Source organism: Molossus molossus, unplaced genomic scaffold (assembly GCF_014108415.1).
Source record: "Molossus molossus isolate mMolMol1 unplaced genomic scaffold, mMolMol1.p scaffold_m16_p_24, whole genome shotgun sequence".
NCBI lineage: Eukaryota > Metazoa > Chordata > Mammalia > Chiroptera > Molossidae > Molossus > Molossus molossus.
This window is the reverse complement of record NW_023425360.1, coordinates 13786783-13811935: the sequence shown is the minus strand read 5'-3', so window position 1 is coordinate 13811935 and position 25153 is coordinate 13786783. Positions and strand designations below refer to the sequence as shown.

Genomic DNA, 25153 nt, shown 5'->3' with positions numbered 1-25153 from the left:
AGCCAATATTTTTTTCAGTTATAGGATGTGTAGCATTGTTACTACCGTGATCTGTGTAATAGCAATAACCGAACAATTTCTGGGTAGAAGCCATAAATAGACATGATCTCAGAAATGAATGGGCTTGCTGTCTAAAAATAGCACATCTTCTTGGAAACGGAAAATGCTTTAAAGTGTGTGGCAGCACTAGCCCACGTGGTTTGTCTTTGAGGAGAGGAAACCCATTGTTAAATCCTGACACAGGCACATATATAAAACCAAAGGCCTTTTGAATTTTTACAGTATAAGTATATGGGAGGGATTCTTGGTTTAAAATGGAGATATTCACCCTTTATTTTATGATAAATAAATGCCTTTTTTTTTCTTTCTGTTGAACCTTTTTAAACAAAGAATGAAGTTTTGCCATTTGCAACAACGTGAATGGACCGAGAGGGTGGTGAGCTCAGTGAAGTTAGCCAGAGAGAGAAAGACAAATACGATTATTTCACTTTACATGTCGAATCTAAAGAATAAAATAAGCGAACAAGCTAAATTGAAATGGACTCGTAGACACAGAGAACAGACCGGTGGTTACCAGAGGAGGGGAACAGGGGGTCTGGGTGAAAAACCAAAGTGACTTCTCTTCGTCACTTTAATTTTTGACGGGGAGGCCGGTTCGATTTTATAGGTACCCCACCCGAATGTGAGCTACTTGAAGGTACAAATGATGTGTTTCCTTTTTTTAAATGTTTTTATTGATTTTAAAGAGAGAGGAAGGGAGAGAGAGAAAGAGACATCGATGTGAGAGAGAAACGTGGGTCACTTCCCTCCTGTCCCCGGTGTGCCCTGACTGGGAATCAAACTGGTGACCTTTCAGGGCCCGGGGCCCGAGCCTGCGCCCAACCCACTGAGCCACACCGGCCAGGGCTGTGTTTCTTATCTCTGGGTCCCTAGCACCCAGCAAGGTTCTTGACCTGTGGTAGATACTCAAGGGATGCTTGAAGCCAGAAGGAGGGAGGCAGAGGGGATCACAAAGGGAATGAAATGCTTTTCCATTCGCCATATGGATTCAACAAATGGGAACGGAGATACCTCCACGTCTTTTGTAGGAGGAGAGATGGATGCATTAAGCCATTAAAAGGAATGGGTTACAATTTTCTAAATAAATTGTGTTCATAGAAATGCCAAGATTCCCCAGCCTAATCTCTGTTGCAGAAATGCCTGCAGAGGGAGCCTGCAGCACTTAGGGCTTACGTAAGTGCTCGCAACAATTTTCCGTCTTCCCTGACCTGAGAACAATGTACCTGTGAGGCTTTGTATCATAAACTTGCTGAAGCAGGTGTAAATTCCGGTGCCCTGTGACTTTCCCAGCTGCAGTTAAATATTTAAATTTGGTTTGGAGATTGCCTTTCTTTCTCAGGGTTAGTATTTTTTTTCCCCTTCATTTCCTGTGCTGAGGAAATCTAGTCAATTACTTAATTGCAGAATAATGAGCAATATTTTCACTTTCAAATATGTATTCTTGTCGCTTTAATGCGATAAACGCCAAGAGATTTGCACGAGCCGGAAGAGACGTTGTTTATCTCTTGCTGCAATTTATCTGAGATGCTTGAATCATACACCTAAAGATGGGCCGAGGTTTCCTTTGTTAACCAGGAGATTTGGGAAGGACAGTCACCCATGCACAGAAGTTTGGCTCATGAACTGCTCATACTCCAGAATGCCTGCTCCTGGCCCCAGGACTGGGGCTCACCCCGGGGCTGTGGGTGCTGCAAGTTTTCTCCTGGCCTCGTGGCCTCTTCCTGCCCCACCCACTGCTCCCTGAGCCCACTGGCTCCAAACCAGGAGACACTGGGCTGGCCTGGTGTCTCACTCAGATACTCTGGCTTCTGACTTTTGCATGAAGTGAAATTTTGGAATCTGAGGTAAAACCTGTGTCATATTTTTTCAAATAGAAAACATTGTGCAAATTCTAAACACATGACTTACAAGTTTGTGGAAATCCAGTGACCGGTGTTTGCTGTCACTTTGTAAAGGTGTTGTGAAGCGGTGGGCATCAGTGTTTCATGCTGGTTAATTTGATACACATGTGCACACACATACACAGACACACAGTCACACACACATGCATGCACACATATATACACAGATACACATTCACACACACATGCACACACACACATGCTCACACACATGCATGCACATATACACACAGATACACATACATGCACACAGAGACACACTCACACATGCATGCACACACACTCATGCACACATGAATGCACTCATACATACACAGATAGACACTCTCACACAATGCATGCATAAACACATACACAGATACATGCTACACACACATACACAGATGCACATGCACACATGCATGCACACAGAGATACATACTCATGCACACAGGCACACACTCACACACATTAATGCACACACACATACATAGATATACGCTCACACACACATACACAGACACACATGCATGCACACATACACAGATACATGCTCATGCACATGTGCATGCACACATGCATACACAGATATATGCTCATACACATACAGACACATGTACACATGCACACACATATACATACACATGTGCATGCACACATGTGTGCACACATGCATACACACATGTGTGCACAGATACGTACTCACGCACACATGCATACACACATACACAGGCACATGCTCACACACATTAATGTACACAGATACATGCTCACACACAGACACACATGTTCACACATGCATGCACACACATATACACATACATACACACACATACCGACACATGCATGCACATGTACATGCAGATACATGGGCACACACATGCATGCACACATACATGCACAGATACATGCTTACACACATGCATGCACACACAGACATATGTTCATGCACACATGCATGCACACATACATACAGATACACATACATAGATACACGCTCATGCACATACGCACACACATAGATACACACATGCACATACACAGACATATGCTCTTGCACATATGCATGCACAGACACATGCATACGCACATGTACACACATGTTATGAACACACACACACACACACCTCAGGCAATGTGTGACCCAAGGTGGAACAGCACCAAGTCTCCACCACTGGACATGTGGCCAAGGGAACCCAGGAGCCCAAGGATAACCCAGCCACCTCCCCTGGTGAGGATTTGGGGGTGGACTGCTGGGGAATGGAGCAGTGGACCTGAGAAGGGGGTGCTGGCAGCTGAGGGCACTGGGGCCAGGAAATCAGTGCCTTTCTTTAAGGCCTCCCATTTCAGGATCGGATCTGCACCTAACACAGAATCCAGATACTCTCGGGGTGCCCGGGGCTGTGGAGATGCCCACTGACACGGGGGTGAGTCAGGATCCATGCACACACCCAGGGTGTCAGTTAATTCACTTACAGGAGGGAGAGTTTATAAATGCTACACCTACTGCAAACCTCTACCCTTGTCCAAAGTGCAGTCTCCTAAAATCGGTTTATAGCAAATTAGAACCAGAGGGAGCTTTGTGAGCTACCCAGCCAGGTCTGAGAACGCGGGGCGGTGCAAGGAGTTGTGTGTGTGCTTTCTTCAGCTTTTCTCTTTTCACTTAACAATATATCCTGGACAGCACCCCTATTAGATCACAAAGCTCATACTCATTCTTTTTTTTTTTTTATTAAGAATATTTTTTAATTGATTTTTACAGAGAGTGGAAAGGAGAAGGGTAGAGAGAGAGAGAGAGAAACATCAATGAGAAAGTGAAACATTGATCAGCTGCCTCCTGCACGCCCCTACCAGGGATCGAACCCACAACCCAGGCATGTGCCCTGACTGGGAATCAAACCGGCAACCCCTTGGTGCACGGGACGAAGCCCAGGCAACTGAGCCACATTGGCCAGGGCTCTGGGTGGTTTTTTAAATGCCAGTTCATCTAGTCTTGTTTTTAACCTAAATAACAAAGAGGATTTATAGACATGACTTACACCTGTTACACCGGGTATTGCATTTACAAGAAACCAACCACAGCTTTCCACGTGGTGTGAAAACGGTCTGTTTCTCCCGGGTGTCATCCTGGATTTGGCCAGTTGTGGCGGCAATAGCCTGTGGCTGAGCACAAATCAACTTCTTTCTTTTCTCTTCTCCCCCTCCTCCCCCCAGGATTACACCTTAACCATGTACTTTCAACAATACTGGAGAGATAAGAGACTCGCCTATTCCGGGATCCCGCTCAACCTCACACTGGACAATCGCGTGGCTGACCAGCTATGGGTGCCTGACACATATTTCTTAAATGACAAAAAGTCATTCGTGCACGGAGTGACCGTGAAAAACCGCATGATCCGGCTCCACCCCGACGGGACGGTGCTGTATGGGCTCAGGTCTGTCTACCCTCGGGGCTGGCCTTGCATGTCTTGCTTGAGATGGTAGTAGCTGCTGAAACCATGTCTCAGATTGAACAGGAAACATCGTGGAACACTCTGAGCTTTGCAGAAAAAGGAATCTTATAGGATTGGGGCATTACTGTGACTATTAATAGTCATCAAGGGGACAGCCTGCCTGGCTGATTGGATCTAATTGGGTTGCCATATCTGAGAACCCAGATTCCCTCGGGTTGGGTTTCTCATATTATAGCGACAAAGGCCCATAATTAATATTACCCTGACGCTGCAGAAGCTTCCAGTAACGTTTTCCCAAGGCCTTTTGCAGAGTCGGGGGAAAAAACACACACAAAAAAAAACGTTTATTTTTGCTGATAGAGGCTCCATGGAGTGTCACGAGGTGGTGCCACCGATATTCATGGGAATGACTAAATGCAAAGTTCCCTGATGAGAGGCATCTCTCACCAGGCCTCACAGTGAAATCACTGGGATCGGAGATCAGACTGCTGCCTGGGACCTGAGCAGCTCTGGGGCTTCTCTGGTTACCTTGGAAACCACCAGACCTTCCCATGGTGCCCCGCCACTGCTCTGGGTTTGGTGTTGTGAATACTGCCCCCTTGCTAAAGGGTGCCCTTAAAAGTATTTTGTTTCTTGCATTGACTTTGCACTGGTTTTTGTTGTGTTTTATTTTAGAATAATTATGTGTGTCTGCCTTGATCCCCTGGCCTGCATGTGTCCTTGAGGTCTTCAAAGACTGGCCCACAGGATTTTGTTTTGTTGTTTTTTTATTCCTCATCCGAGGATATTTTTCGACTTGTTATCAGAGAGAGTGGGAGGAAGGGAGAGAGAGACAAAGAGAGAAACATCGATGTGATAGAGCCACATCAACTGGTCGCCTCCCACACGACCCAACCAGGGCCGGGGATGAAGCGCATCGAGGTACGTGCCCTTGACCAGAATCGACCCCACGACTCATTGGTCTGTGGACTGGCCCACAGTTTTAAGATTTATCTCAAAATGTTGTGTCTGTCACCTTTTAACTGAGACTCCAGCAGGTCTCGGTGAAATCATAATAACGTATATTTAAATCCACAGCACCGTGACGGCCAGGGCTTCGAGATGAGTAGAAAACATTAGGGACTTTCTCAAAACAGCTATATACAGAGCAAGAGTCAGAGTTTTAGAAATCAGAGTGTCCCCACGGTAAGAAAAGGAAACGGTAGCACGTGTCACCCAAGCATGGTCCCACTGCGAAATGAGTCTAGGTCGATGCTTCTCGGGGACGTTTTTAGCATTTTATGTTTTTGCCCAGCAGTAAGGGCTGTGGTTACAAAGTTCTGGAGACATCGCTTGTACAAAAGATTATCCAGAAATCACATGAGCACAAAATAAAGCCTTGTCCTTCATTTACCTGCCTCTACCCCAAAAACACTGACTAGAAGAAGCTTGGCCCTGGCCAGTTTGGCTCAGCGGTTAGAGCGTTGGCCTGCGGTCCGGAGAAGCTTGTGTGTAGGGGGAGGGGCAAAAACATCAATCAGAATTAAGCTAGGCCTTGTTGGCTTTCGAACAAAGCTTTCTACTTGGGGTTCTGTCCAGTTTTATTTGCATATTCTTTGTGTTCTCACTGGAGCCGGGTGGATCAGTGAGGCCCCCTTTAAAGGCAAAGAGCTTCAACCCCCGGCAGACTAGTGTTGGGGTCCATTCAGGCTGCGATAACAAACTCACAGATGGGGTGACACAACAGGTGTTATTCTCAGAGATCTGGAAGGTGGACGCCAAGGTCAGGACCAGCTCCCTCGTTCCCTGCGGGCACCTTCTTGCTGAGCCCACACTGCGGAAGGGACAAGGGAGCTCTGTGCGTCTCTTATAACTAATCCTGTTCACGAGGCTCCACCCACATGGCCTAAGTCCCCACCCCCTAATACCACCACTTTTGGGAGCTAGGATTTCAACTTACAAATTTGGGGTTACCTACACATTTTTTTTTTTTTTTTTTTTTTGCAGATACAGCAGGAGGGAGAAAAGGGGGGAAGAGAGAGATAGAGAGAGACATCGATGTGAGAGAGATACATGAACTGGCTGCCACCCACACGACCCCAACCGGGGCTGGGGACAAACTGCAACCGAAGTATGTGCCCTTAGTGGGAACCGAACCCGGGACTCTCTGGTCCACAAGCCGACGCTCTAACTGCTGAACCAAACCGGCCAGGGCAGGGCTACCTTCACATCCAGGTCATAGCAGACAGAGTGATGTAAGAGTGGTTGGACCCTCTTCGGTTCCCAAATTCCATTTGACTGTGTTTGGGATTTAACACCATAAAGTAGACAAGAATAAGAAAAACTAACAGAATAAAACCACATCTTTAACTAATATTCCGTCTGTACCTTTCTGTGTAAAAGTTAAATAGTAATGCAATAATAAGCCATGGGCAACTTTCAGTCACAGACTTTTACAATAACCCGAACAAAACAAACCTCTCTTCTGTACATCCATTGCACGTCTCCACCAGCCTCTGGAATCAGCAAATGGATTTCTAAATAAGTTGCTGTTTTTAGTCAAATGGCATCTCAGTGTACCCCTTCCACCTTTATTTAGAGCTTCACATTTTTGAAACAAAGTCTTCCGATCTGTGCGGACTGGACCGGCTGTCAGAAAGAACATCTCCAAACACCAGACCCCCGAGTTCCACTCGCGCCGCAGCCGCTCGGCCATCTGCTCCCTCCGAAAGCTGGCTCGTCCGAAATCTCTGCCTCTACATCTAAAAACCACACATAGCCACAGAGATTCATTTGAAGTTGAAGTCATCTGAATTTGTGGACCAAAAAGCACCTTAGCCTGTCACAACACTGATAGTTTTATTAAATGCGGATACACAGCATACATACTCTATGTGAACTGAAGAGCCGTTATATGCACTCTGCATTATGCGTACATACACACATGCACGATATATGTGTCATGTTTAGTGACAGAAATCCAAGTGTGAGCCCTCACATTGCTGGGCCACCCGTTTTTTCCTTGGCCCTAAGGCTGAGTTCTCTCCCCTCTCTGTGACCTGGTCCGCACTGGATCGTGTGGGCAGTGCAGGTGGCCCCAGTGATACTGTATCCTTTGGGTAAGGCGTACATGGCATGGACCTGAAGGGGGTCTGGGCAGCTGACTTCATGGTGAAGACCTCATGAAGGCGATGGAGCATGGGAATCGCTACCATTTGGCTCCCCTGGGCTCCCTTCCCCAGCCCAGAACCGGTGAGGGTTGTGGCTTTATCAAGGGTAGATGGAGATCTCTGGCTGTGGGTGAGCTCTCTGTGGCGTCGGCTTGCACGTCATCACAGTCTTATTCTGGGAAATCACGAATCCATTACTCTGATGACTCTGCAGAAATGTCAGCGAGCCCTCGCACGGCCGCGTGAGGGCGACCGTGTCCTCGTAGTGATGAGAGGTTGTTTCAGATCCTGGACTGTTTTTCAGAGCTTCTGATAGCCCTTGAGTTCGTGCTTGGGCCAGCACGAGCCTGAGCATAGGCTTGAACTCGACTGGAAAAGACAAAGCTGTCCCCACGTGATGTGAGAAGGCTCCGGGGCGGGATGCATACCCTCCTTGAATAAAGCTACGGGTCCTTGGAGATCTGGGGCAGTTCCTTCTCAGGAACGAGGTGGATCTTGGCTAAGAGGCCCACCCATAGGTTCTAGTCCCATCCTCATCACAGTGGTTCTGCTTATTTGGTGCTGGGGGCAGCTTTTTGCTGTCCACGAGAAGCTGGCGTCTTCCCGTCTTGCTTTTGCAGCCCTCTGGTCACCTGACATTACTGGTGTCTCACTCTGTTCCACTGAGGAAACTTTGTAACATGCTCTTTACTCCAGGCCATGCATTTTGTGCATTTGAACCTTTTCTCAGACACCGGGAGCTGGTAATTGGTTCACAAAATAATCTCCGATTTTGTTCCAAAAAGCACCTGGGTGCCTCAGGTGTATTCTCTTTATCAAAACAATGTAGCCATGTTCTTCCTGAGAAGCTTATTGGGAAGTATATTGTCAAGTTGCTACTTGCTGTTAGAAATTGCTTCAGACTGTCCAAGTCCTTTCGATACTTGCATGTGGGATACAGTGTTAACAGGCAGCTAGCTCGTCTTTCAGAAGGTTTGTATGAAGTCTCCTTATTGGTGTGGCTGCCGGCTCATTCTAAAACTGTGTGCATTTTTAAAATTGTTTATGTATTGATCTGAGAGAGAGAAAGAGAGATTTGTGCTGCTCACTGATGCATTCATTGGTTGATTGTAGTATGTGCTCAGGCTCGTACAGAACAATGCTCCCTTGTTTCCGGAGCACCTGTGCTGGGCTTATGTCGCTGGGCTTACGTGAGCGAAGCCCCACAGGACTGCACGGGTTTGGGTCTGCCTGGCGTTCAGTTAGGGTCTGCTGGTAGGAGCTGAGCCTCCTCACGTTGCCAGCAGTGGGCTTGCTGTGGTTATTCAGAGGAAGGCTGTCCGAGAGATGGATGCTGGGCTCCAAGGAGGCTGGGACTGCATGGGAGTTGGGAATGCAAGGTAACCCTAGGGGTCTCAGCAGAAGACATTCTGATTCACTCTTTTCTTTTTTAAATTTTAATTCCTCACCTCAGGCTACGTTTCTACTTATTATCAGATAGAGTGGGAGGGAGGGAGAGAGAGGGACGGAGAGAAACATCGATGTGATAGAGCCACATCGACTGGCTGCCTCCCTCACAACCCAACCAGAGCCTGGGACAAACCGCAACCGAGGTACATGACCTTGGCCGGAACCAAACCTGTGACTCATTGGTCCCCGGGCTGATGCTCTAACCACTGAGCCAAACTAGCCGGGGCCAAATTCACTCTTATGATCCATCACTGAATGGGCATAGACAGGGCTGCCAGTTGCAGACTTGCACAGAAGCTACGAGAACACGGACCCCTGGATGGAGGGCACACCCTGCACCATGGCAACCACTGTCTCCTCTCCGTCTCTTTTGCATTTTCTCTACCTGCACCAGGTGTTCGCATACCTTCCTCTCCGCTCTGAGAATGGCATCGCAAGCTCCTAATTCACGACTTGCAAGTTCAGCTCTATTCTTGTCTTGTCTTTAATTCGTTGCCACAGAAAGAATTCTTTATAAAGTCCCACTGTGTTTTAACTCAGCTCAATCACAGGTTCTTTTATGTTTTATTTTTTTTTAAGTTTTCAATTATAGCTGACATATACTATTATAATAGTTTCAGGTGTAAGGCACAGTGGTTATTTATATAACTTAGGAAGTAAGCCCCCTGATAAATTTAGTACCCATCTGAAACCATACATAGTTATTACCATATTACTGACTATATCCCCTGTGCCGTACTTTACGTCCCGATGACGATTTTTATAGCTGGACATTCGTACTTCTTAATCCCTTCACTGTACTCATCCCTCCCCTCCCGCTAACTCCCTCCCACATGGCGACATTAATTTGTTCTCTGTATCTACATCACAGATTCTTTCCCCCCCCCCTTTATTGATTTTAGAGGAAGGGGGAGAGAGAGAGAGATAGAAACATCAATGAGAGAGAACATCAATTGGCCGCCTCCTGCATGCCCCCCACTGGGGATCGGCCCCACAACCTGGGCATGTGCCCTGACCGGGAATCAAACCGGCCACCTCTTGGTGCGTGGGTCAATGCTCAACCACTGAGCCACACCAGCCAGGCAGTCATTACAGATTCTTGATCAACTACATGTTGCCTGTCCTTGAATCAGGGATTCACCGCAGTATAGCCAGCTGCTCCTGTGGTGGGGAAGGGGCGGGGTTCCAGAGAGAAAGTAACGTGTATTGGTCTAATTGTTGCATTTTCGACAGAGGCTTTGGGTAGGTTGGTTTCCCAGGAATGAAGCTGCAGGCTCAGAGGAGGAAATGAGCCCCCCTTTGGCAGGTGTGTTCCCTCTGTGTGCAGCTGGTGTGACCATTGCATGGCGTGGAGGCTTTAACTGTCCCCGGGTCATGATGTGAGTTCTTCCCCTGGCTGCAGCTGACCCCAAGGAAAGCAAAGCCCCTCGATTTTGATTCAGAATCGATCAAATAAAAGCCAGTACTCTTTCTGAAAAGAGAGGTGATGTCATGGTGCAAAGCTCTGGACTGTTAGGGTCCAGCCCAGCAGACCGGTGTAATCACACAGGATAAGGGAGAAGCTGGGCTCAGAGTCCAGGGGGCAGCCTGTGATACGTAGCCACTCGGACATGTCACATGGAAAGTGGAAGAATTCAGTCCTATTCTAATCAGCGCTGTCACCAAAGGGCAGAAAGCCCCTAGACCAGGAGGCAGAACAAACACTGAAGATAAGAACCTCCCGAGAAACCCCTTTCTCTGCCTTGATTATCCAAAGTCAACAAGACTCCTTGGGTAACTGGAGGATTTGACGGTTTTCTGTTGCTTTTCTTGATAAAGCTTATCTACAGTATCCTACAAACTTCCTCAGTATTTCTCGTGATGTTGAGTCGGGGGTACTCTGGAGAAGGGGGACCTTCTTGGGGGCTGTTCGGGGCTGCGCCTCTCATCCCGTCTTTGCTCTCTGCCCTCGCCCTGTGTGCTTCAGAATCACCACGACGGCGGCGTGCATGATGGACCTGCGAAGGTACCCCTTGGATGAGCAGAACTGCACCCTGGAAATTGAAAGCTGTGCGTATCTATATTTCTTTTCTTTTTTTTAACCCTCACCCGAGGATATTTTGCCATTTATCTTCAGACAGAGTGGGAGGGAGGGAGACAGAGAGAGAGAGAAACATTGATGTGAGAGAGACGCATTGATTGGTTGCTTCCCACACGACCCCGACCAGGGCCAGGGACCGAACCACAACCCAGGCATGTGCCCTTGGTTGGAATCGAACCCATGACTCTGGTCCTCAGGCTGATACTCTAACCACTGAGGTAAACTAGTCAGGGCTGTATCTGTATTTCTTTTGTGTTTCACACCATCTTGTCATTTTTTGGCATTTTTTTGCCAAGGCATATATAATTTTCTTGACATAGTTTTTAACTATCTTAAAGATTAGAGGTTTAATCTTCTACTCTGCAAATTGCACTGTTGAGAGGGAGAGAGAGAGAGAGAGAGACTCAGTATGAGTTCTCCACTCTGATCTGATTAAGGGAGGCTGTTTGCTTTGCTGAAATATAAGAAAACAAATGACCCCCGTCCTGAGCCACTCAGTGTGAAGAGAGCAAACACGGAGACAATTTTGTCACAATATGCTTCATCACGCCTGAGTGCTGTACTCCTGGGACCCTGGGCAGTTAGAGTAAAACTCATTTTCCGTCAGGGATTCAGCTTTACAAGCTATTCCTGCATCTTGGCAATTTTCTTCCATCTGAAGAGTGCTCAGCTGCCGAAATGATAATTCAGCGCCGAGTGCCCCTGTGCGAGGGGCCCAGCTGCGACGGTCACCCGACAGACAGACAGACAGACAGACAGACGTCGTACCGTCTGCCTGCGCTGCACCTCTGGGCACGTCTGGGTGCCCCGCCTGCTGGTGCGCACCCTGGCGTAGGGTAGACGGATTTATAATTCGTCTCCATTGGATTTAGGCGTGTCCGTATTTATATTGAATTTCTTTGTGGGTGGCAGATGGCCGACTTTCCGATGTCACTTGATGCACCTGTGCTGAGAGGTGAGCTTCTTGTGGATGAGCCTTTGGGAAGGTGAGGGACATGGGACTGTGCCCAGCAATGCACGGCGGACTTGTCTGGGGGTGTGGAGGACAGAGGCCTATGGGAAAACCATCATCTAGGACTGCCCGAGCAGGTTAAGTGGATTCTGTGAGGTCAGAGGACAACTCCCGGTGAGGTGGTGAGTTTCAGGAAGGCTGCTTTGGGGCCTAAGTCGGGAAGGAGCTTCTATTCCTACTGTGAACAGATAGTGAGTGGGCTGGAAGGAGTCAATTCTGTGACTGCAGCGTCTGAACCGAGGTCAGGATGGGCAGGAAAGCCTGTTGTGAAAGAGATTTATTTCTTCAGCGTGTGTGAGCCGCCCCCTTGAACAGTCCACGCTGAACGCACTTGAGTGGAAGAAGGAATTCTCCCAGTTTTCTGATGCACAAGGTTGTGTGTAGGTCGAGATGCCAGCATGGGGGAGAATGGGCACAGCGTGCTGGTCCGAGCCACAGAGGCCAGGGACGCTGGGCTGGCTGCCAGGACAGAAATCGGATGCACAGGGGCCAGTCCTGTAGGTTCCTGGAGTCCTTGTGAGGAGTTTGGACGTGTCCTGTTGATGGTGTTGGAAAACATTTGAAGCTTTTACGCAGAGGCTGTGGCTCGGCAATGCGTGTATTTTGTTGACAAATGCCATGGCCACCAGGTGAGATGGTATCTGAGGAAGTCAGGGCAGGTAAGAGACAGGTGTGACCACCATGCTGCGGGGGGCGGTCACCCCGTAGCGTTGCTCTGCTTCTCAGCGGTCAAACGAATGTCTTTTATTCAATATGATACATTCATTCTGTTGACAGGGTATTTGTCTCCAGGTGTGAGTTGTTACCAACCTTACTGGCAAAATCTCCTCTAGAAGACTCCTGGGTGCTACAGTAACATCAGACCCCACCGCCCTGCCTTCTCCCTTTGCAGAAGCATTGCCCACGGGCACTGTGCTGAGAGCGGTGTTTGGAGCTGTACTCTGGCTATGAGGCCTTTGTGCAAATCTCTGCGGGTCAGAAGTGTCCCCACAAAAGGCATTTCTGAGGATGGCACACCCCGTGGCCACCTGAGGCAACCATGCAGAAATGCCGAGAACACTACTTTTGCTCTAAGAGTTTCTGATGTCATCAAACGTCGATGAGCTCAGTTCACCCTCAGTGTTTTAACTCGTCAGTGGCTTTGAGAACAGGTGCCTTTCCGGAATTCATCACGCTTGAGTTCCCATCTTGTCTCGCAGCCACCGTATCGTTGTTAATATGTTTTAAATCCATTTCCGGGCAGCGTCCAGGCCAGCTCTGCAGTTAGGCTGTGTGAGCAGAACCCTGGTCGGAGCACTGAGCCTCCCATGTTTTTTTTTTTTACTTTTTAACACCAGCCTGTCCTACCTCAAAGCAGAGGTAACAAAAGTATCTGAGAGTCAGTTCTCTGACGACACTCCTCACAAACAAGCACATCAAACATACTTGAAATGTGGGCAAGTCTCTCTGTGACCGTTTCTTGAACGTTGTGCGTCCCTGTCCCTGCTTCTCTGTCCCGGCAGACGGCTACACCACGGATGACATTGAATTTTACTGGCGCGGCGGTGACAAGGCTGTCACCGGGGTGGAAAGGATCGAGCTCCCTCAGTTCTCCATTGTGGAGCATCGTCTGGTGTCCAGGAATGTTGTCTTTGCCACAGGTAAGGCCCGGGTCCCACTCCCTGCATTCGCCGGCGGCCTGGGCCGTGGCGGTCCCCTTGGGAGACGCCCTGCAACTGACTCGCAGCGCTGGGTCATCCAAAGCAGCGCTGTCATCGGTGATTCATCCCATTAGATGCCCCTTTTCTCTGTCTCCAAAAGGGATCGGTAAGCTCTGATGAGCAGAAGGCTCGCCTGACAATAAGCTGGGCCCCGGCTTTTGAGAAGTTAAAAGACTGAGGGTGAATTCAGTCAACCCATGTTCGGTGACATAAGCAATTCATTCTGGGCAGACGAGAGGCCACCCGTGGCCTTGGAGCAGGAAGGAAGGGGAGAGAGGACCTGAGGAGGCGAGTGCTGTTCTCCCAGAGGTGAAAGACCTCCCCACTTCTGGGCTCGCAGCCAGCCTGGGTGGTCCAGGAACTTGAACCTGGACCACCCTCCGTTAGACTCTTCAGACACGGGCATCCGCTCCTAGCAGTAAGCGGCCGTGGCCTGGGTCTCGTTGTCCTCCTTGTCTCCACTGTCCGGAGACGGAGACGGTATCCGCTCCCCGTCTGGTCTTGCTGAGGATTTACTGAATCGCGGCGTGTGCATGTACAATGCATGGTGCCCCCTCCGAATGCTCACTCAGTGCTGTGTGTTGTTTTTTTTTTTTGTTTTGTTTTTTAATCCTCACCCGAGGACATTTTTCCATTTTTTGTTCAGACAGAGTGGGAGGGAGAGAGAGAGGGGGAGAGAGAGAGAGAAACATCGACGTGAAAGGGACACATCAAGTGGCTGCCACCCGCACAACCAACCAGGGCCGGGGATAAACTGCAACCGAGGTACATGCCCTTAGCGGGAACCGAACCCGGGTCTCTCTGGACCGCAGGCCGACGCTCTAACCACTGAGCCAAACCGGCCAGGGCCAGTGCTGTGTGTTGTAACCGAGATAAACGACACTGCGGAACTGCACAGTGTTATCAAGACCACAGACTCAGGGATGAAATTCTCAGCAGAGGCAAAGCTGGGACTTCCCACCCCCATTCCCTCCTGTCTCTAGAGCGTCAGCAGCAACAGGCGGGGGTGGGATTAGCCCCATTCTCGAAGCCTGTTGCCTCTGGCCTGAACGCCTGTGACCCACGGCCACCTGCCTCCCTCCGCCTGGCCACCTCCTAGTCACTCTTTTTTTTTTTTTAATTAATTTATTTTTTATTGATTGATTTTTTTTTTTTTGTTACAGATGTTTCTCATTTTTCCCCCATTGACATCCTCCTCCCCTTCCCCCTCACCCCATCCCCAGCTTTGTTGTCTGTGTTCATTGGTCATGCTACATGCATGTAAGTTCTGTGGTTTATCTCTTCCTTCACAAACCTCCCTTCTCTGAGGCTTGTCAGTCTGTACCCCACCTCTATGTCTCTGGGTTAATTTTGTTCAGCAGTTTGTTTAGTTCATTATATTCCACAAATAAGTGAGATCATGTGATATTTGTCTTTCTCTGCTTGGCTTGTTTTGCTTTGCATAATACTCTCCAGGTCCTTCCATGTCATCTCAAAGGATAAGAGACCTTTTTACAGCTGCATAGTACTCCATTGTGTGTATGTACCACAGCTTTTTATCCATTCGTCTACTGATGGACACTTGGGTTGTTTCCAGATCTTAGCTATTGTAAATAGTGCTGCTATGAATATAGGGATACGTATATTCTTTCTGATTGATGTTTCAGATTTTTTAGAGTATATTCCTAGAAGTGGGATCACTGGATCAAATGGCCGTTCAATTTTTAACTTTTTGAGGTAACACCATATTGTTTTCCATAGCGGCTGCACCAGTCTGCATTCCCACCAGCAGTGTACTGGAGTCCCCTTTTCTCCACACCCTCGCCAGCACTTGTTGTTTGATGATTTGTTGATGGCGTCCATTCTGACAGGTGTGAGGTGATACCTCATTGTTGCTGTTGTTGTTTTTATCCTCAACCAAGGACATTTTTTCCATTTTTTGTTGTTGTTGTTCAGATAGATTGGGAGGGAGAGAGAGGAAGAGAGAGAGAGAGAAACATCGATGTGAAAGGGACACATAGAGTGGCTGCTAACCGCACGACCCAACCAGTGCTGGGGACAAACTGCAACCGAGGTATGTGCCCTTATAGCGGGAACCGAGCCCTGGTCTCTCTAGACCGCAGGCCGATGCTCTAACCACTGAGCAACCGGACAGGGCTCATTGTTGTTTTAATTTGCATCTCTCTGATGATTAGTGATGTTGAGCATTTCTTCATATGTCTCTTAGCCATTTGTATGTCCTTTTTGGAGAGGTGTCCATTTTTAAATTGGGTTCTTTGTCTTCCTTTTGTTGAGTTGTATGAGCACTCTATATATTTTGAAAATTAACCCCTTATCTGATGCATCATTGGCAATTATGGTCTCCCATATAGTGGGATCCCTTTTCATTTTGATGGTTGTTTCTTTTGCTGTGCAGAAACTTTTAAGTTTGATGTAGTCCCATGTGTTCATTTTTTCCTTTGTTTCTGTTGCCTTGGGTGATGTATCAGTGAAAATTCTGCTGCATATGATGTCTGAGATTTTGTTGCCTACATTTTCTTCTAGAATTCTTATGGATTCACGAGTTACATTTAAGTCTTTTATCCATTTTGAATTTATTCTTGTGTATGGTGTAAGTTGGTGTTCTAGCCTCATTTTTTTGCAAGTAGCTGTCCAATTTTCCCAACACCATTTATTGAAGAGACTGTCTTGACTCCACTGTATGCTCTTGCCACCTTTGTCAAATATTAATTGAGCATACTGTCTTGGGTCCATTTCTGGGTTCTCTGTTCTGTTCCATTGATCTATCTGCCTGTTCTTGTGCCAGTACCCTAGTCACTCTTAAACTTAGTCTAGACTCCACTTCCTCTGGGCAGGACCCAAAGGTAGATTATAAACGAATGAGGCAGCATGATAGAGACCCCAAGAGAGGTTCTGAGCTCACAGAGCTCCTTAGGCATTGGTGGGAGAGCTTGCGGCCACCTTGAAGGGGGAAGGTACGTGTATATAGGTCAGCTCTGCAGTTGCTAGAATATCAGCTTATTACTTTATAGATGCATTTTAGTGGCTCTTATCACTCCACAAAGGTGACATGATACTCTGCGTCTGCATTTTTATGAGTTCTTCAACAACATCCGTGCCTTAGACAGCAGTATTCACTTAGGCTGAATGAGAGAAGCAGAGCCTTGCTTTGGGCTGTAGCTTCTATTGCATCTGGGGAGAAAGCGTTGAGATCAGCAGCTTCAGTCGATGACCCTGCCAGGCAGCCCTGTCTTGGAACGGTGCCCTCGCGCTCAGGGACTGTTCGGCTGTTTCGTGTCTGTCGGCTCAGCACTACTTGGGAATCTGACCATCTCTGCATTGGCGCACGGGCGTTGGGGCTTCTGTGCCCTCCTGCTGTCATGTTTAAGCTTCTGTTGCTATTTTGAAGGGTACGTCTTGGTGCCACTGACGCATCACTTTTCAGCTCCAAATTGTCAGCCACTAGCTGTGATCGTCGGGGAGGGTGCCCGTGGACAGGGCGTCGCGACGGCATTTCACCGTGCCAGCGGAAGGACTGTCTGTCAGCGCCACCAAAATACTTTTCTGTGCTCTTTGCTTAGAACAAGTCCTGACATCACTGGAGATTCTGGTGTTTGTTGACGTCTCTGCTCACCTTCCCGCCCCTGGATTGTGAGCCGGGAAGGGTAGGGTGTGGTGAATGCCTAAAACTGTGTCGAATAGAAGTCGATTTCAACCAATAGAATGTATTTACTAAACAAATACACAAGAAAATGCTATATTTTCTTAATGCTAAATTCTGTGTTAATGAGCACCTTGGCAAGTGTTCAGAGATTAAGGTATTTTTTTTTTATCGATTGATTTGAGAGAGAGAGAGAGAAACATCAATTTGTTGTTCCATTTATTGATGCATTCACTGGGTGCCTCTTGTATGTGCCCTGACTGGGGATGGAACCCGCAACATTGGTGTATCAGGACAACACTGTAACCCACTGAGCCACCCTGCCAGGGCCACGCACTGTCTTTCCAACAGCGGTAACCCTTGTCTGTTCGCACAGGTGCCTACCCTCGTCTGTCCCTGAGCTTCCGATTGAAGAGGAACATTGGGTACTTCATTCTGCAGACGTACATGCCATCGATACTAATCACTATTCTCTCCTGGGTCTCCTTCTGGATCAATTATGATGCATCTGCCGCTCGAGTTGCCCTTGGTATGTGCCATTTTATTTATTCTTTAAAAATCTTTATTGTTGAGACTACTACAGATTTTTCCCGTTGACCCTCTCCTTCCAGCTCCTGCCCACCCTGCCTTCACCGCACTATTGTCTGTGTCTGCGGGTTATGCATATATGCATCTAAGTTCTTTGGTTTAGTTCTTCCTGCCCCTGCCCATCTTCCCTCTGAGGCTCGTCAGTGTGTTCCATGTTTCCATTCCTCGGTTCCTATTTTATTCATCCGTTTATTTTGTTCATTTAGATTGCACATATAAGTGAAATCGTGAGATACTTGTCTTTCTCTGATTGGCTTATGGGATGTGCTATTTTAAAATGACATCTAAAGTCCAACTAGTGTGGCTCAGTGGATTGAGTGTCGTCTCATGGACTGAAAGGTCCCACCCAGTTTGATTCCTGGTGGAGGCACATGCCCGGGTTGTGGGCTCGATCCCCAGCAGGGGGCGTGCAGGAGGCAGCCCATCGATGTTTCTCTCCCACATCGATGTTTCTGTCTCTCTCTCCCTTCCTCTCTCTCTTAAAGAGTCAATAAAAACATATTTAAAATAATTATTATTATAATAATAAAATAAAATGATATCTAACAAGTAAAGAGACCCTGTCATCACAGCATCCAGGAGTTCAAAGGCTAGAGGTCAACAGGCTTTCGCCGTATCGCCCCTGTCCTGCCCTTACGTGTTCTGTCCAGAAACACTCGTTCTGTGCACAGTTGCTTGGACGGGCCATTGAATTATCATGCCCACGAGAGCGAACACGCACTCGCTGAGTATTTGCATAATAAAACTATTTCCGACACTAATCTTAAAGCAGGATTAACAATCTCCTGTTCAGAATTATTCTAAGGCCCAGAAAGAAGACGTGGTTAATTATGCATTCATCTTTAAGTCAGAAAAATAGTCAAATATTTATTATAGCGTATAATGGGAATTACACACTGTAATGAGCATTAAAGTATATTATTTGAGCCCTGGCCGGTGTGGTTCAGCGGTTAGATTGTGGGCCTGAGGACCAAAGAGTTGCGGGTTCGATTCCAGTCAAGGGCACGTACCTCTGTGGCAGTTTGGTCCTCGGCCCTGATTGGGGTCATGCAGGAGGCAACCAATCCATGTGTCTCTGTCGCATCAATGTTTCTCTCTCTCTCTCTCCCCCTCCCACTCTACCTGAAGATAAATGGAAGAATGTCCTCGGATGAGGATTTGGGGGGGCGGGGAATACACACACACGCACACACACACACACACATTCACACACAATTTGATTCTGACTGATTCCCAAGAGCTCTGGTGATGTTTCTTGGCCAGTGATCATTTGACAATTATCAGCTGATGTACAGTGAATAGTATAGGTTCCAATATTACTTCTAATATATACTGAATATTGAAGGAAGGCTTATATTTTCAGAAAGATCATTCTGTTCTCAGCTAGACATTATGAGACCACATGGACAATGTGAATATTCAAATGCATTTTAAGTAAATACAGAGCTCAGGAGAAATGATCCAATTTATCTCTTCTCTTGTATGTGTGTGTGAGGGGTGGGGAGGGGGTTGAATTGAATTCCTGAACGTAGAATGATCAGTAATACTCTTTAAAATGTATAGAAATGAACACATTTGTTGGTGAATCACAGAGAAGTGTGAGAAGTCCAGGGGCTGTGCACCACCCTCCCCAGGACCTCCCCAGGCTAGCATGTGTCCAGGGGCTGTGCGCCACCCTCCCCAGGACCTCCCCAGGCTAGCATGTGTCCAGGGGCCGTGCGCCACCCTCCCTAGGACCTCCCCAGGCTAGCATGTGTCCAGGGGCCGTGCGCCACCCTCCCCAGGACCTCCCCAGGCTAGCATGTGTCCAGGGGCCGTGCACCACCCTCCCTAGGACCTCCCCAGGCTAGCATGTGTCCAGGGCCGTGGCCACCCCTCCCCAGGACCTCCCCAGGCTAGCATGTGTCCAGGGGCCGTGCGCCACCCTCCCCAGGACCTCCCCAGGCTAGCATGTGTCCAGGGGCCGTGCGCCACCCTCCCCAGGACCTCCCCAGGCTAGCATGTGTCCAGGGGCTGTGCGCCACCCTCCCCAGGACCTCCCCAGGCTAGCATGTGTCCAGGGGCCGTGCGCCACCCTCCCCAGGACCTCCCAGGCTAGCATGTGTCCAGGGGCCGTGCGCCACCCTCCCCAGGACCTCCCCAGGCTAGCATGTGTCCAGGGGCCGTGCGCCACCCTCCCCAGGACCTCCCCAGGCTAGCATGTGTCCAGGGGCTGTGCGCCACCCTCCCCAGGACCTCCCCAGGCTAGCATGTGTCCAGGGGCCGTGCGCCACCCTCCCCAGGACCTCCCCAGGCTAGCATGTGCCCAGGGGCTGTGCACCACCCTCTCAGGACCTCCCCAGGCTAGCATGTGTCCAGGGGCTGTGCGCCACCCTCCCCAGGACCTCCCCAGGCTAGCATGTGTCCAGGGTTTGTGTGCCTGTTGTAGGTAGCTGTCTGCATTAGATGCAGATACGTGACTTGCACCGTTAGATTTAAGATTGGATATTTTCCTATGAAATACACGTGACAATGATGTAAGACACTCCGGGTAAGTATTTCTAAAGGTATCAGTTGAATTTAAGAAGCGTTTGGCTAGATAACTAGATCAAGACGATGTGGTACCTGCACACAGTGGAACACTACTCAGCTGTAGGAAAAACAAAATACCGCCATTTGCAGCAACATGGGCGGACCTGGAGAGGCTCATGCTAAGCGAAATGAGTTAGATAGAAAAGTTAAGAACCATATGACTTCACTGCTATCTAAAAAAACTCAACGTCATGACATCAAAAAGGAAGGGGAGCGGTCAGCTACCCCAGAGTATGGTGAGAATTGATGGTTGGATTAAATATGAGCCCTTGCCCTGGCCGGTTTGGCTCAGCGGTTGGAGCGTCGGCCTGCGGTCCTGAGACACCCGGGTTCGGTTCCCGCTAAGGGCACGTACCTTGGTTGCAGTTTGTCCCCGGCCCTGGTCGGTTGTGCGGGTGGCAGCCACTCGATGTGTCCCTTTCACATCGATGTTTCTCTCTCTCTCTGTTCCTCTCTCCCCCCCCCACTCTACCTGAGCAAAAAGTGGAAAAATGTCCTCTGGTGAGGATAAAAAAAAAAAAAAAATATGAGCCCTCGAGGTCAGCCAGCACATCCCGGGCGGCGGGTGAAGGCTCTGTCCTCCGAGCAGGGCTCTGTGCGACCAGCTGCCCTCGGGGCCTCCCCCAGCTCCGCCTTCTCTTCGTGCTCAGTGTGGGATCAGGTCCATAGAGTCTCAAAAACCGTGATCTCCTCCCCGCCCCTGGTACAGCGATGTGGTAAGAGTGGTTTATTCTGATGGAGAGGCTTTAGCCTCAGTAACGGCCTGGCCTCTCCGCCCAAGACACCTTCTTAGACCCTCAGAGTCTTCAGAGATTCATTCTTTTTCCCGAAACTTCTCATCCGGACACTGTTTTACGTGGAATTCTAGGTTTATTTTCATGTCTTCACCCTTTGCAGGGAGCACGGGGTCTTTCCAGCTCCTTGACACTGTCTGAGAACATGCAAAGAGAGTCGAGAGCTCCAGCCCTCACCTTCTGTGTCTTTGGCAGGGATCACGACCGTGCTGACCATGACAACCATCAACACGCACCTTCGGGAGACGTTGCCCAAGATCCCCTACGTCAAAGCCATTGACATGTACCTCATGGGCTGCTTTGTGTTCGTGTTCCTGGCCCTTCTGGAGTACGCCTTCGTCAACTACATCTTCTTTGGGAGAGGTCCTCAGAGGCAGAAGAAGCTGGCTGAGAGGACCGCCAAAGCCAAGAACGACCGTTCGAAGAGCGAAAGCAACCGGGTAGGCCCTCCACCGTCTTGACCACCCCCCATGCCATTCCTGGACCCCCCACCCTGACCCCAAAGCTCACCTGTCACGACGGTTCCTTGGGTGACCCTTCAGTAGGTATGGTGCAGGCTGATCATAACCCAGAAGGTTGCCTCCTCCAAGGTGCTGAGTGTTACATAAAAACCACAGTCACTGCAGAAGCTGGAGAGGCCAACGCTTCCTAGTCTCCTGCAGAAATAAATGTTTGTTTTCAAGTTTGGCGCAGAGGTGGAGGCGGGGACTTTGGTCCATCTCAAACGTGGCCAGGACTAGAACCGAACACGGAGCTGGTGCTTGGTGGGGGCTGGATCTGCGCCTCCGAGGTACCTTCCACCACAGGGCTTTTCCTTGTTCTGCACGGACATGTGGGTACTTTTATACCATCAGAAGTGGGGACAAGCTGACTCGCGAGGAAAAACAGGAGCCCGGTTGCCACCAGTCGTGAAAAACGGTTGTGACACCGACGTGAACGTCTTAAAAGACATTTGCACTTTCATTTCCTCTCCAGTAAGGATCCATCATGAGAAATTTCAATTTGAGACGGCCACTCCCTCCCCCGTGCATTCTGTCTCATCTCCTGGGTGCGAATTTTCAAAGCAGGGAAATAAAATTTCCAAACTGCAGGGAGACCTCCCGGGTGACACCTCCCACGCACACAGCGCGGGTCTGACAGATGTGCAGCTTCTCCTAATCGTGGGGCGGGACAGCGGGGCACGGCTGCCCTGGGTGTGCGTGTGGAAGCCGGACCCCGCGGCAGGCGGGCGGCCTAACTCTGTGCGTTTCCTTCCAATTAGGTGGACGCTCATGGAAACATCCTGTTGACGTCCCTGGAGGTGCACAATGAGATGAACGAGGTGGCGGGCGGCCTCGGGGACACCAGGAATTCAGCAATATCCTTTGACAACTCAGGAATCCAGTACAGGAAACAGAGCATGCCTAGGGAAGGGCATGGGCGGTACCTGGGGGACAGGAGCATGCCGCACAAGAAGACCCATCTACGGAGGAGGTCTTCGCAGCTCAAAATTAAAATCCCCGATCTGACCGATGTAAACGCCATTGACAGGTGGTCCAGGATTGTGTTCCCTTTCACTTTTTCTCTCTTCAACCTGGTTTACTGGCTGTACTACGTTAACTGAGTGGCTGCACCCGATTTTTCAAAGACTTCATTTAACACTGAGTGAAGTATTTCTCTGCCTGTCAAGTTTTTATACCTGTGCACACACAGAGACACACACGCAGACACACACACGTATACATACGCGATTGTATATATATGTGAACTTTCTCAGCATATATATAAAATACACGTGTATATGAGGATGTATGTGTATATGTTTATACACACAGGTGTAAGTGCCCACATGTATGTAGAAGAAATACACATACACCCATACATTTTGCAGCTACGGACACATTTGACACAGATGCGTATTAAAGGAAGTCGTCGGTTTTTTTTTTTCTTTTTTAACTGGAAGGGACAAGCGCTGTCTAAACTTATACCTTGAGGATGAGGGCACGGAACATAATCCCATCCCGAACTGTGTCTTTTAGGACCCTGAGTTCGCTGTTTCAGTGTGAAACTCAGAAACTCGTCCGGCGGTGTCGATAGTTCCCACCACGTCACACACTCACGTCCTCTGTCCATTCCCCGAGCGGAGGTGTCGGCTCCTTTGACGTCGGGGTTTCTTCCACCGGTCCCGTCTCTGTGCTGGTCTCCTGGCTGAGGTGCGCTGTCACCTGCTGTCCTGGCCACAGCGAGACCCGCGGACATCTGGACGCCCACCCGCGAGCACCGTCAGGAGTGGGCGCTTCTCACTGTAAGTGCCCGGACGCTCCGTGCGGTGCGGGCCTCGGAGTGGGGCCTGCCCGGCGGGACCCCCGAGAACGGGCTCCACGTCTCAGCTGCGGATCCCCACGCCTGATATTTCACGGAAAGCATAGGTGTCTCAGGTTCTCTGTTCCTCTGAGGAAGACCACCCAGGACCACCTCCCTGCTTGTGTTTACGTCACCACTCTTATAACATTGTATGTTAATACCCGACTATATTTGCATAATATGCATATCTGTGTATATTTACCCGGATTTTGGTTTTTATGCTAGCTACCATGGCAGCATGCGGTGTCATAATTTCACGTGCTGTAACTAACTTTCTGTTATCTAGAATTAAGATTGGAGTGGAAACCCTTTACTGTTCAATGTCAGAAACCAAGAAACATCCTCATGCCATCATTTCTGTCTCTGACAAATGTCATAAGCACACCCCGCCCCTCCTGGTCCACCTCGGACGCTGCGGAGGGGGACCGGCCCCCGCACACACCCCGCTGACCACGACAGGAGCCTGACCACACACACGTTTCTTTGCATTTGACCCACAGCCTCAGCCGTACCTGGGCTTCTCACAGCTCGTAGAACATGACAAGGTGCACCGGTTTCATAGACGCAACCTTAACTTACTATTTAGATGAGATCTTTCTAAAGAAAAAAAAAAAAAGAGATGATATATTTTTTGTAAACAATATTTCTATCACAGGCATGCACAGACAAGGGACTGCAGCTGTGCAAACAGGTGTCCCAGGGAAGTGAAGCACTTGGAGGGAAAAAAAAAAGCAAAAGCAAAATATTCAGAAAAGAACTGTTAAGTTAATACGTTGTCCCCAAATGCCATTTATGCGTCTCCCTCTTTGTTCTGCCCAGTGGCCAGCCCTGTAACAGCTGGTACCAGCATTCGCCACGTAGACAGAGGGACCACCCTTCCGAGGGTGGTGTGGCGTGGGCTCTCACCACGAGCTGAGCATCACTAGATTTTCCTCCGGGGGCCATCGCAACCTTTACTTTGTGGGGGTCCGTAACAGCCCAGAAACCACCGTCCGATGAAACGTAGTCAGCAAAGTCTAACGCTAGAAGCAAGAACCGATTTTTATAAAATCCTTTCCCTCCTTCCTCCCCGGTCCTGCTCCTTGGTTTTGTTTTTACCTAGAGACTAGCCAGTGATTTCTTGGTCGTTGGCTGGTCTCTGGCACATTTTCTTCCGTGGGTAACACCGGGGAGCTTCACCGTTAGGCAGATTGGGAAAAACCTTGCAAGTGGCCTTATCATTGTTAACACATTAAAGAAACAAAGACACTATCACGTTCAACACTTCAGGTATCCGTCTCTGTCCAGTCACCCAAGGACCGAGCTCCGCGTGCAGACCGTGGACGGAACGCAGTCAGGGGTCGGTCTCAGTTCAACAGATACCCCTCAGAACGGCGACATGAATTCTTTCTGGTAGAAAAGCAAAGCGAAACATTTCTGATGCATAGTGGAGGA

General features: G+C 48.9%; 1 protein-coding gene across 2 annotated transcripts in view; it reads left to right on the top strand.

Moving 5' to 3' along the window:
- The window catches only part of GABRB3 (gamma-aminobutyric acid type A receptor subunit beta3), a 51744-nt gene extending 28442 nt beyond the window's left edge, over positions 1-23302 (top strand). For both annotated transcript variants that reach the window (XM_036278034.1, XM_036278032.1), the window contains exons 4-9: positions 4155-4375; positions 10958-11040; positions 13586-13723; positions 17800-17952; positions 21572-21816; positions 22638-23302. In XM_036278034.1, coding sequence (XP_036133927.1) covers positions 4155-4375; positions 10958-11040; positions 13586-13723; positions 17800-17952; positions 21572-21816; positions 22638-22979 — 1182 coding nt within the window. In that variant the 3' untranslated portion in view covers positions 22980-23302. The remainder of the gene's footprint in view (positions 1-4154; positions 4376-10957; positions 11041-13585; positions 13724-17799; positions 17953-21571; positions 21817-22637) is intronic.
- Positions 23303-25153: the final 1851 nt, after the last annotated feature.